The sequence below is a fragment of the Mesoplodon mirus genome (assembly GCF_964341445.2).
Source record: "Mesoplodon mirus genome assembly, chromosome: 11".
NCBI classification, from domain to species: Eukaryota; Metazoa; Chordata; class Mammalia; order Artiodactyla; family Ziphiidae; genus Mesoplodon; species Mesoplodon mirus.
Window position 1 is genome coordinate 100,075,412 of NC_138987.1, and position 13,397 is coordinate 100,088,808.

A 13,397-nucleotide genomic window follows, 5' to 3' on the forward strand; every position below is an offset into this window, starting at 1 on the left:
GCGGACTCTCAACCACTGCGCCACCAGGGAAGCCCCAGGTTAATTCTTAAATATTCTAAATTTGACCATCGCTGGCACTATGTGATCCTGCTTTCTGTAAGTTCGGAGTGACTTAATTACTTCCTAACATAAATGTTAGCTTTGTTCTGCAATTGTTTGTGTGATATTTAGCTTCTGAAGTCTGTGCAGTGAAGAAAACAACTGATCTAAATGTCCCTGCTGTGGCAAACTGTCCTGGAGACAAAAAAGGGAGACAATGACTCAAAAATACACATGCTACCAGCAGGTGAAGATTTATAAAGTGCTAATCTGACAGGGGGCGAGCTCAGCCCAACTGTCCGGCAATTTGGAGATGGTCAGCGGAACTGGGAGAGCTGTGCTTCTCTGGGCCGCCCAGCCTGGAGGTGCCACCCTGGTTGTGACAACCCTGAGTCAACAAGTAACTACTCCTGCCTCCAGTTATCTAACCAGTCCAGCCCCCACCGGGTAAGAGGGTTACCAGTTCACCACTATTTGCTGCCGAGAAAAGCGGCCCCATGTCTTTTAGAATCTAATTGTGCACTACACGCCCTGGCTTCCGGTCTCCCAAAATCACATCTATTGCTGTCTTTTCAATTTTCCTTTTGTGATTTTGACTAGAGGTCCATTCCTAAGCCCAGCTCTCCCACCATCCCAAAAAAGTATATAACTTTTCTTGAGATGCTGTCCCAGCCTACATGTTACACAACAATTTACCCTAATAATCTAGCAGGGAAAAAATAGCCCTCTTGGACTTCCCTGGTGGCGCAGTGATTAAGAATCCGCCTGCCAATCCAGGGGACACGGGTTCGAGCCCTGGTCCGGGAAGATCGCACGTGCCGTGGAGCAACTAAGCCCGTGCGCCACAACCACTGAGCCAGCGCTCTGGAGCCCGCGAGCCGCAACCACTGAAGCCCGTGTGCCGCAACCACTGAAGCCCGTGCGCCGCAACCACTGAAGCCCATGCACTGCAACTACTGAAGCCCGTGCACCTAGAGCCCGTGCTCCATAACATGAGAAGCCACCGCAATGAGAAGCCCGCGCACTGCAACGAAGAGTAGCCCCCCGCTCGCCCCAACTAGAGAAAGCCCACACGCAGCAATGAAAATCCAATGCAGCCAAAACTAAATGAATAAATAAATAAAATTATTTTTAAAAAATAGCCCTCTTTACTAATATCTTCCTATCATGTTCATTTACTTACAATCAAAATCCAGCTCTACTTTTGTCTGGAATATCAACTGAATCTGCAGACTATGCAGTAGCCTGAACACTCAAGAACAAAGAATTTGGCTAACCGCATAGTAAGTTCTAATAGTCATTTCTCCTTTCAGTACTTCTGGGAGATATACTTATCAAATCAAAAAAAAGTAATTACTGAAAAACTTCACAGCAATGAGCTGTTCAGATATTAACTGGTAAGACATTTAACTATAGTAAAAATAGCTTACTGGGTTTGGATTGGGGGAAACGTGTGCTTAAATGAGAAATATAATGTTAGTTTGGCATTTCATGTTTTGCTATATGGTTTCATATTTACACTTAAGAAAAAATATTTGAAAAAAATATATTTGGCACATTACATTTCTTGTTCATTTCTTAGCGCATATTACTACACTGGGAAAAAAGAAAGCCTCGTGATTTAGTGACAGTCTTAGCTTAGTTACCCACCTGAGCTCTTTTTATTTTGGCATTCAATCTCTTTTGCACCGAAGTTTCTTGCAAAAGCCAGATTTCAAAATTAAAACAATCTAATCAAGTATGACACATGTTCACAATCCCCGTGTATGTTTTTTTGGTGATCTTAACAATAAGTAACCAACCCTCCCAGTCTGCCCAAGATTAACAGGTTTCCCAAAACACAGGAATTGCGGTGCTAAAACCAGGAAAGTCGCAGGCAAGTTGGGACAGTTGGTTGCCCTATCATAACATCACCAGTTTGTGTGTGTCTCTGCGTGTGTCTGTGTGTCTCTGTGTGTGTGACTCCCTCATTTAAGTAATCCAACCTTTGATTACCTATGCCAAAAGGAGATATGAATGATAAAGCCACTGATAACGCAAACACTTTTGCTGAGACAACTCTCCACAAAAATCTTTTAAAATCAGAGTGGCTGGGACTTCCCTGGTGGTGCAGTGGGTTCGAGCCCTGGTCCGGGAAGATCCCACATGCCGCGGAGCAACTAAGCCCGTGTACCACAACTTCTGAGCCTGTGCTCTAGAGCCCGTGAGCTACAACTACTGAGCCCGTGCGCCACAACTACTGAAGCCTGCACACCTAGAGCCCACGAGCCACAACTACTGAGCCCACGCGCCACAACTACTGAAGCCTGTGCACCTAGAGCCAACGCTCTGCAATGAGAAGCCACCGCAATGAGAAGCCCATACACCGCAACGAAGAGCAGCCCCCGCTCACCACAACTAGAGAAATCCCGTGTGCAGCAACAAAGACCCAATGCAGCCAAAAATAAATAAATAAATAAATTTATTTATTTTTAAAAAAATCAGAGTGGCTAACAAATAGTAAAAGTGAGAGACACAAGTTTATAAACATAGTTTCTCTTTATATATCGTGCCAAACTTCTTAGGGAGGTAGTAATAGGTAAGGAAAAAGCCCATAGTAAGAAGGTTAAAAAAAAATTAAAGGGAAAAAAATCTATTTTCATAAGTAAGATTAAATATTTATTTTAATGCAGAAAAGTTGTTACTTAAATATTAGCTTGAAAGAATTTGCTCCTTCAAGTTAACTCGTTTAACTCTTGGTACCAATAAGATTGAATGAAAGTGGCAAAGTTCATGGAGAAAAAGATTCTGAACCTTAAAACTAATTTTTTGAAAACAATTCTTCATTATTATTTTTAAAATTAATTTCAACTTGAATTTGATAATGATGGAAGAGATAGTTTTGTTTTTTTTTTAAACCTTTTACATTTTCTGATAATATTTTTCTTTTTTCTTTCTAAAACATCTTGAAATTGAAGCTAGGTACATTTAAGTTATCCTTCAAAGTTTTCTCAATCTGCACATTTTTAGATAAAAATAATAGTAATTACTAGTTAGAATACATTTACCTAAATATAAATGAACCCAAGAAGTTGTGTGGGTTTTTCGCTACATGATATTTAAAGAACACAGACTTCCTTAAAAAACATTCTTTTCTTGTCATCCTTTTGTTCTGAAGATGCGTACCATGCATTAATTTGTTTTCCTTAGAGAAACACTATACTTCAAATTGAGAAAGTTGTAAAATTCTTTACCAAGTTTCTAAAGAAACATACCTTCCACTTAGTAAAACTGGTGTCAGAAACAGACTTGGAGAACCATAAAAATTGCAAAACAGGAATGACGGGCAAAATGTTTATAATCTGAAATAATTTGTTTAAAATGAAACACATTGGGCTTCCCTGGTGGCGCAGTGGTTGAGGGTCCGCCTGCCGATGCAGGGGACATGGGTTCGTGCCCCGGTCTGGGAGGATACCATGTGCCGCGGAGCGGCTGGGCCCGTGGGCCGTGGGTGCTGGGCCTGCGTGTCCGGAGCCTGTGCCCCGCAGCGGGAGAGGCCACAACAGTGAGAGGCCCGCATACCACAAAAAAAAAAAAAAAAAAAAAAAGAAACACATTATAGAAATACATCATTCATAAGTGTCTTTCATGTAGCTATTGACAGGTTAAGGCACAACTGCTCACCTGTGTATGTGTTCTGACAATTTTTGTACTAATCTTAACAAATTAATGTGTACAAATCTTTGTATGTTTTAAACAATAGACATTTTCTCTAAATATTCAGCTAAATCTACTTTTGCTCCATCAAAATGTAGATGATAACTTTCCAGATTTTTTTTTTCTTGGCCACGCCATGTGGCATGCAGGATCTTAGCTCCCCAACCAGGGATTGAACCCAGGGCCCCTGCAGTGGAAGTGCTGTGGAGTCCTAACCAGTGGACTTCCAGGGGATTCCCCTTTCTAGATTTAAAAAAAAAAATACCTATAATGTTAGGAGTAAATCCCAGGGTTCATCTAAAAATAATGATCACATCTTAACACTTAAGTTGCATTTTTGGTTAACTAGTGCTTTCATATAGATGATCTCACCTTACTCCTTGACCACCCTGAGAGGAAGCAGGACATGTGTTAACAATTCTATGGCAGATGAGAAAAAAACTGCCTGTAGTGTTTATATGCTACAGGAAAAGAACAGGGATAGTAGATGAACTGAACTGTATTTTAAATGCTGAACAGAGGAGAGGGGAGAGGTTATTAAGTGAAAAGGAGAAAAAAAGTGAAAGGTTCATGATGGATATAAACACTGTAGGAAGCACGATAGGAAAGCTTGAAGAAGAAACATACCCTGTTGCCAGTCCTCCAACTGCCACACAATTAGTTAAAGGAGGAAGAAAAGGGAGAAGGTCCTGCCAGCACTAGGCTGCTAATACTTCAGACCCAAGGAGAAACTGCTAACCTGTCATCAGCCTCTTTTAATAAACAGATTCAGATGAGAATAAATTCAAATGAAAGATAAAATGATACACGCACATATAATGTATCTACCAAAATGCTTTAAAATACTTATAATATAGAAAAATACTTACGAAACTAATAAAGCAGATACAAAAGTGAACAGACAGTATGACATGATATAAAACAAACTATACAGGAAAAGAATTGGAAAGAAACACACTAAAATATTTACAGCTGTGGCCCTCAGAAAGCTGGGCTATGGGATATATATTTTACTATATATTCATTTTCCAAAAGTGAGTAGAAAACCTTTAATAAGTATAATTTAAATACGTGTCATTTAGTTTTGCACTGTGTTTTTGTACTTGCATCTCAGTTACCAGAGGGGCGGGGATATTAGCGGAGAGCACCTGGTCTGGGAGCCAGGGTTCTACTTTTGGTTTTGCCACTAATGAGCTCTGTGACTTTGGTCACATCATTTATCTTCACTCAGTCCTGGCTTCATCATTTGTGAAATGAAGAGGCTGGACAAGGGGACCTCTTCAAGCTCTAACAAGTATTGAACTGAGGAGGAACGTAAGGGAATAGTGATGCAGCTGTGTTTATTCTGTTGATATATTCAAGTTGAGGAGCTATTAAAATTCTAAACATCAAGTGGTGTAAGGAGATAATAAAATTAAAACCATGAATTTACTAATAATCTTGACGGGAACACTATAATAGATACCTTCAGCCATTTAATGAACTAGGATTTTTCATAAAGTCCATCTATCTTTCTCAGAAGTCTGTAACATCAATTATTACCTTAAGAAAGACCATCATATCCTCGCTAATATTTAAAATTGAGGGCTGACATTTTAAAAATAATACCTTTAAAGGTCTTTATTTTTTGCAAGAGATGTGAAAACAATCATATTCTATTTAGGAGAGTATATACATAGGGCTGGGTGTGGATAAGACACAGACCAAAAGGGAAGATTTAACCCCCTAGTTTTAGGTCTTCAGAACTGGTCTCAGTGCAATTTGCCACAGCTCTTAGGATACCGGCCCAGGACTTTTCGGGCCACTGTGGCTAACGGACAAGATGTCTAGTCCCTCGAGGCAACCTGCAGGGAAGGGACACGACTGCTCTGAGCCCTGCTGTGCCCACGCATGAGACGCACCGCTCCTGGTAGCACACAGCTTCTCTCTGCTCGGTCAAGACTATCACCACGTATATGATTTCTAAAACACAACATTTCTTCTACTAAGAGCCTCATAACTGAAAATGTTTCTCGAAACTGAATTAAACGTGTGATGTCACAAGGCCAAACAGACCATCATTACCTCAAACCCAGGTGTGCCCGGCCGCTGCTCCACGTCCCCGCGCACACTTGGCGGGTGCAGCTAGACTCACCTTGTCCTTGCAGGGCCTCTGGCAGTTCCGCGCGGCACACACGGCGTTCTCGTCGTCAGACTCCTCCGCTCCTGACCAGTCGTATTTGGAGGGGATGTCCAGCACCTTCTTCTCTCTCTTCTTCTCCGAGCTCTCCTTCACAAGTTCAACTTTGGCTGCAGCAGCCTTCTCCTTCTTTTTCTTCCTCTCTTCTTCTTTTGCTAGTTTCTTGGCCAGTTTGTTCAGCTCCTTTGATTTTTCCGCACTTAATTTTAATTTCTTCTTTTTAGGTTTATCCATTTTCTTTAGCTCCTTGGACTTCTGCTTTCCTTCGCCAAAAAGCTGTTCTTTTTCTAGCTTCCGTTTCCGTTTCTTCTCTGAAGAGTCCTTTCCTTTTATTTTTAATGGTTTCTCTTCCATGCTGTCATCCTTCGTAAGTATAAAAATAGAAACAATTTTAAAGCAAGACATTTAAAAACTGTTTTATTCTCTTACATGAGGTATCAGGAATAGGCAATTTCATAGAGACAGGAAATAGAATATGAGTTACCGGGGCTGGGGGGAGGGAAATGGGATTTATTATTTAATGGGTACAGAGTTTCTGTTAGGAATAATTTTAAAGTTCTGGAAATGGATAGTGATAACAGTTGTATACTATTATAAATGTAATTAAAACAACTTAATTGTATACTTAAAAATAGTTGAAATGATAAATTTTATGTTGTATACATTATACCACAATAAATATTCTGAAGATATTTTAAGAAGGCAAATATAATATTCAAAGAAGATAACAGCAGAAAATAATGGCAAGCCCTAAATAAAATATCTGACTTATTTTTAGCTTATCAGAGGGAAAAAAGGCAAAATAAAAAGTGTCTGCATATATTAATATAGTCTGTAGCACCTCTACGTAACTGAGATGAAAACATACACAGAAAGCTAAATGTATACTAAATAATTATGTAATAACTCTTTGGGTCTCCACTTACCAGTACTAAAGTTCTTTATTAACTCAATAAATCCTTGGTGGTTAAGAAGTTATCAAAACTGTCAGCAAAACACAAAATTTTATCCATGATCTCATTACAAAGGGTATGTAGTGACTTTTACAAGAAAACAGTTGCTGTCACGAAGCAAAAACACTTGCCTTTTTTTCCCAACTGTCTAATATTGTTGCTATTTATGTGCCAAGGTAGTAAACATTAAAGATTTTAATAGTAAAAGTGTGTCTAGTAACAGAAAGAACAAGGGGTAAGGTAGAAAAAGAAATATTGAAAAACATAAGCTTGATAATTACTTAAGAAATAACACTTGAGAATTTATTTTCCCACAGATCTGACACTGGAATATCTTTGACAGGAACTCAGAATCTGCAAATTCGTAAAGAACACTGGGTCACAAGTGTCTTAAGTCTATCATATCTTGAATAAGATATTTAACTTCAACACTCTGTGTTTCCTTATATGTAAAATAAAGATCAGATGAGGTAACGGATGTGAAGAAAATGCTCTGCGACTGGAAAATACTATCTAAGTTAGGCACCCTCAGTCTGACTTCTAAACCAAAGACAAACCACAGTGCACCAGGCGTATCCGTGTCAACTGCTGCTGACAGTGTACCTTCCGCCTCATGGAAACAGTCATGGAAAAGAATAATGAAAAGGATACTGGAGTCTAATGCCAGAGAGAGAACCCAGGTCTCTGTTTTTACTCCACGTGTGACCTCAGGCAAGTTTCTACGTCTCTGACCCTTACTTTCTTCACAGGTAGAATGAGCTAAATACTCGCCATGTCTATCCTTTCCCCCTCCCCCTCAGGATTATGGTGAGGATGAATGAGATCATGGATAGAACAACATGTATAAACTGTATAAATAAGAAACTGTGTGATTTAAAATTGTATAAAAGTGTGTAAATTGTATAAATGTATGTGGACTCCCCCTCCCACCCAATCCACTTCTATTTAACCATTCCCTTGCTTCCTGTTTCAACCACTATATTGCCCCCCTGCCTAACTTTTGGGCCTTTCACCAGTGTAAGTCTGGGCTAAGGAAGTTGTTCTCAACTTGTGAATTACAGTACCCCCCTTTCTTTTCAGCAGAAATGGCCTTTTTAAAAATTGATTATTACATAAAATCTCAATAAAGAAAACCACAAAGCAGAACTACTTTGGCTTAATGAGAAAGGACAATCAGAGTACTACCCACCCAGCCACCCCTTGTGGCAATCTGTGGTACCTCCAAAGAACCTGGACATTCTAATTGGTTTTAAAACCACTGTAAGTAAGCTTCAAAGCCATACCTCCATGATATGCAGGAATCTGTCTTCAGAGGGTGGGTGTGTGGCCTGCAAAATCCGCCATATGTGTTGAGTCTCATCCAGAGACACCTCCAGGAGATCTCCAACCATCATAAGTTCTTCCAGCTGGGCTTTAGCTCCAGGCGATAACTCTAGCACCGGAGGCTCCAAACTACGGGGCACCAGAGGGCTCTTCCGAGGTTGTTTCCTTGGGGTGCTAGAACCTTTCCCCCAAAATATAAGACAAAAATAATGAAAACTATTGAAAAAATGTAATGTTTTGAAAGTAAATATTTAGAAGAATGGTCCTCCCTCCTTCAACATTTAATTTAGAAGTTTGGGTTCACTGCATCAGTATGAAAGTGAAAATAAAAATTTTAAAAAATACAGAACAGAAAGACCTAGAATTCTAATGACCACTCTAAAAACCTGGTTTAGAGTAAAAAAACAGGTTCCTTATTGATTCTTTACCTTGTGACTGGAGGGGAAGGGGAATGGGAGAGAATCTCCTATCCCATGCTCTCTCCATTTCAGAGAATACCAAAAGACTAAGCATATAACTGCCCCATATGAATAATATCTACTTAACAAACAGCAATAATATGCTGTTCCATAAAATCCTGAATTTTACTGTGAAGAGAGAAATACTCTCCTTTTTCCAGAGGTGTGACCTAAAGCAGTCTGACTTATTTTCACTAGGGACAAAGAAAGTGAACATAATAGAGAAATTATTTACCAAGGGATGAAAAACTAACAAAGCTTTCCAAAACCAGAATGAATATTCTTAAAAAGCAGCAAGTTCCTCAACAACCGGTAATAAACAAATAGAGGATAAATAACTACCTATCAGGGATTTGATAAAAATAAAATGGGACTAGAATGGGACCAGATGGCCTCTGAAGTCCTTCTAATTAGGATTCAATAATTCTATGGAAATTTTCAGGTTATGACCTAATCACAGAAAAATGCTAACAGAGACTGGCTTTTCCAAAGTTGCATATTTTCAGGTTCTATGGCATTTCACTGCCAGGATTTGTACTGAAAGAGAGATTCAGTATGGTTTCAGGCTTCTCTTCTCCATACCGCTACCAAGGGCCGTAATACCTTGAGAACAGCTCTTAGAAGCAGACGAATAAGCATGCTCAGCACAGAAGGAGGGTGCCGTCCACATGTGCGTGACCACCTCCTCGGACTTGATGGGAATCTCTTCATCACAAAAAAGGCTGGGCTCCAGACTGCTGGAGGACTTCACACTGGCTGTGTCCTGCAGAAGAAACGAAGCGGGTATGGAGAATTAGAAACAACTTATCCCGTGACAAGAATCTAAATACAGGCTTTCAGGTTAAAGTTTCTAATATAACACAGTATATATATTAAAAAAATAAATAAATAAAAGATCTTAAAATTAAATATATGGTATTTAGTGAGACAGAAAATGTCCATTGGGGAAAAAAACAGAAAACACCAGTTTTTCAAGCCAAAAGGGAAAGAGTAAAGCTCAAAAGTAATCCTCAGGGCTTCCCTGGTGGCGCAGTGGTTGAGAGTCCGCGTGCCGATGCAGGGGACACGGGTTCGTGCCCCGGTCCGGGAGGATCGCACATGCCACAGAGCAGCTGGCCTGTGAGCCGTGGCTGCTGGGCCTGTGCGTCCGGAGCCTGTGCTCCACAGCAGGAGAGGCCACAACAGTGAGAGGCCCGCGTACCGCAAAAAAAAAAAAAAAGTAATCCTCAGAGATAATAAACCTACAAGAAAATTACGATTACATAATCAACTTTCTACATACAACTCATAAAAACTCCTGTAGCCACAAGTTAAGGAACTTTGACCCTTTAAGAAAAAATAAAATGGACTTAGGAGGGTAATGAAGGTTTAGATGTGACATCTTAAGGACACAAATTATTTAATCCTCTCTAAAGGTTTTCAAACCTAGATGCTTACCAACTGCTCTTAATATAATAAAGAGCCTGACAGTATTCGAGCTATACAATTCTGACAAGTCTAATTAGGGCTCAGACGATCCTCCCCTGCAGTTAGGAGAGAATAACCCACAAGTACAGCTTCAACGGTCACAGTGCAATCAGGCAGACAGAAATCACAGGAAGTTCAACAAGGAGAATTTAATAAAGTGAACTCGTTAAATGTACATTAAAGTCTTGAAAAGGCAAAACAGAAACACCAAAGTAACACTAAGGCGACTGCAAGAAAAGAGTTGCCATCCCTAAGGGTTGAGGTAACAGAGGAAAGGAGTGGGGTTATTAGAACCAAGAAGCTCAGAGAAGGGGCCTGCAGAGTGGGGACACAGACCTCTGAGGAGGAAGTGCTGGTCCTGCTATCCCTAATAGAACACAGTATGGCTGGCTTCTGGAGTGTGAAAAAAAAATCAACTAGAAATTGGAACCAGTTGCCACTGCCAGGGTCAAAAAACAAAAATCAAACAAAAGCCCCCCCAAAATGAAAAACAATTGTAGTTCAATGATGACAGGAATGGGGAATAAAACAGGGGAAGGATCAACTCCCTTCTCACTGCGCAGGCCTTTTAACGTTCTCTAATGCCCTTTGCTGGCGGGGGGAGGGGGAGGGCAGCAGGCAAAGGATAAATGTGTAGAGCAGGGGTTGGCAAACCACAGCCTGCAGGCCAAACCCAGTTGGCTGCCTATTTTTTTGTTTGGAGTGTGAGCTAACAATAATTTTTGCATTTTTAAAGAGTTGTTAGTTAAAAAAAAAAAAAGAGTAAGGAGGAGAAGGTGTAACAGAGACCAGATATGGCTTGCAAAGCCCAAAATATTTACTTTACATTATATACCTATAGAATATCACTACATATAATGTATGCTAATATATACATGTATTACTCTACAGAAAAAGTTTACCAAGGCCTGGTGTAGAGTCCCAGACCTAGCATCACCTAGCAGAGTAGAAATGAGTAGCTTAGGAGACGAGAGACAACAGCTCAATGACTAACGTAACACCTGATTTTCTTTGTAGGGTGCATGGGAGGAAGGTCTATTGTTATCACGAGCCTATCCTTAATGAAACAGGATACTTAAAAGGTTTCATAAAAAGATTCTGGAAGACAGTGTCACTCACTGAGAATTCAGGAACAGCGCAGTTCATGTAAGTCTTATTTCCTATTGAAGAATTTAAGTCTTAAAAGGCAACAGATAGGAGAGTACTTTAGTACTCGCCTACTGCAGTCCCCAGATGCGTCATCTCACTGACTGCAGTGTTTTTTTTCTAACCTTGACTCTACTCACTTCATTGTAACTCATGCAGGAAACTTTCTGTTAAGCTTCCTAACTAGGAAGGAAAGTGATCAGAAAATAATGATTGAGGATTTCCCTGGTTCCCTGGTGGTGCAGTGGTTAAGAAACCGTCTGCCAATGCAGAGGACACAGGTGTGAGCCCTGGTCCGGGAAGATCCCACATGCTGCGGAGCAAACTAAGCCTGTGCGCCACGGTACTCAGCCTGCGCTCTAGAGCCCGTGCCACAACTACTGAAGCCCGCGCACCTAGAGCCCGTGCTCCGCAACAAAGAGAAGCCACCACAATGAGAAGCCCATGCACTGCAACGAAGAGTAGCCCCCGCTCGCCACAACTAGAGAAAGCCCGCGCGCAGCAACAAAGACCCAAGGCAGCCATAAATAAATAGATAGATACATACATAGAAAATAATGATGGAAAGTAAAGATAGGTAAAAATAAATTTAAAAAAAAATTACTTCCCCAGGGTGAAGTATGAAATATGAAGAAGTACTCATTGACTTTGGTAAGTTAAGGAGGCACTGTTAGCCCCAGAGCAATCACTGAAAAAAATAAAAAGGGGTATAGGTAAGAAGCCAATAAAGGAAATAAAATGAAACCTTAAAAAAATTGTCCATTAACCCAAAAGAAGGCAGGAAAAAGCAACAGAGGAACAAAAACAGAAAAAAATGAAAAATAAAGATGGTCAACTTAAATCCAACCACGTCAACAATTACATTAAATGTAAATGAACACCCCCAATTAAAAGACAGAGATTGTAATACTGCCTAAAAACCAAGATTTAACTATGCATTTTACAAACGCATATATATGCAGAATGACACACCAAAAAGAACCCTACCACATGTGCTGTCTACAAAAGACACATTTTAAATATAAAGACACAGATAGGCTGAAGGTAAAACAACTGATAACAGCAAGCTTAAACAAATTACTCTTCCTAAGAAGGAAAATTACAGTTCAGTCCCACTAACAGCAAATATGCAAGAAAGGAGGAATGGCTTCTCGGTGAGAAATGTGTTTCACACACAGATCTGTCACTCCACCTTATCTGATATTAGCAGGACTAAAGTCTCAGGCAAAATCTACTCTACAGTAAGCCCCCTACATACGAACGAGTTCTGTTCCGAGAGCACCTTCCTAAGTCCAATTTGTTCGTAAGTCCAACAGAGTTAGCCTAGGTACCCAACTAACGCAATCGGCTATACAGTACTGTACTGTGATAGGTTTATAACACTTTTCACACAAATACATGAAAAACAAACACACAAAAAAACATTTTGAATCTTACAGTACCTTTTTAAAATACAGTACCTTGAGAAGTACAGTAGTACCAGCTTTTACACTTGTTTCTGGACATCCTGGGCTTGAAATAAAGATACTGTACTACGGTCCTCTATACAGTACCGTACAGTAAAGTACACAAAAGCACAACCCCTTGTAGATCCCAAATGCCGCGGAGCAACGAAGCCCATGTGCGGGCTTAGCTGTCACACACGTGACAATGTACGCCAGACACGTGAACAAACTTAGGTGACTGGATATGCAAATGCACGTTCACATCTTTCAAAGTTTGCAACGTGAAGGATCGTATATAGAGGACTTACTGTATTTCCACCAAAGCTCAAGCCACCCAAGTGTTAACAAGCATAGAGAAGAAAAAAAATGAAAGAATCCAACTGCTTAACTTACCTTTCTGTAAATTAAGCAATTACCAGGATAAAAAAAGAACTTCCTGGGAGATAATACCTACTACTATTTTATACCCTCCTTTCTGGTGTGTAATTGTACACATGTATGCATTTGAAAAATATAAACTGTAATATGGACAGACAGTTCCAGTAAAGGTAAACACTATGCCTTAAAAGGAAATAATCATATGAATATCTGAAAGGTTATCCCAGACACAATCACAAAACATCTGTGACAGACTTTGTTTCATTAAATATATATTTTCCTAAGTAACGAGTTTCTTGAATTGCTTGCTCCA

The 13,397-nt window shown here is 40.0% G+C and overlaps 1 protein-coding gene across 3 annotated transcripts in view; it reads right to left on the minus strand.

The window, feature by feature from the left end:
* The window catches only part of KDM5A (lysine demethylase 5A), an 85,313-nt gene that overhangs the window by 11,790 nt on the left and 60,126 nt on the right, over positions 1 to 13,397 (minus strand). For all 3 annotated transcript variants that reach the window (XM_082634800.1, XM_082634799.1, XM_082634801.1), the window contains 3 exons: positions 9,252 to 9,411; positions 8,151 to 8,371; positions 5,870 to 6,277 (listed from right to left, as the gene is read on the minus strand). In XM_082634800.1, the coding sequence (XP_082490926.1) occupies positions 5,870 to 6,277; positions 8,151 to 8,371; positions 9,252 to 9,411 (789 nt within the window). The remainder of the gene's footprint in view (positions 1 to 5,869; positions 6,278 to 8,150; positions 8,372 to 9,251; positions 9,412 to 13,397) is intronic.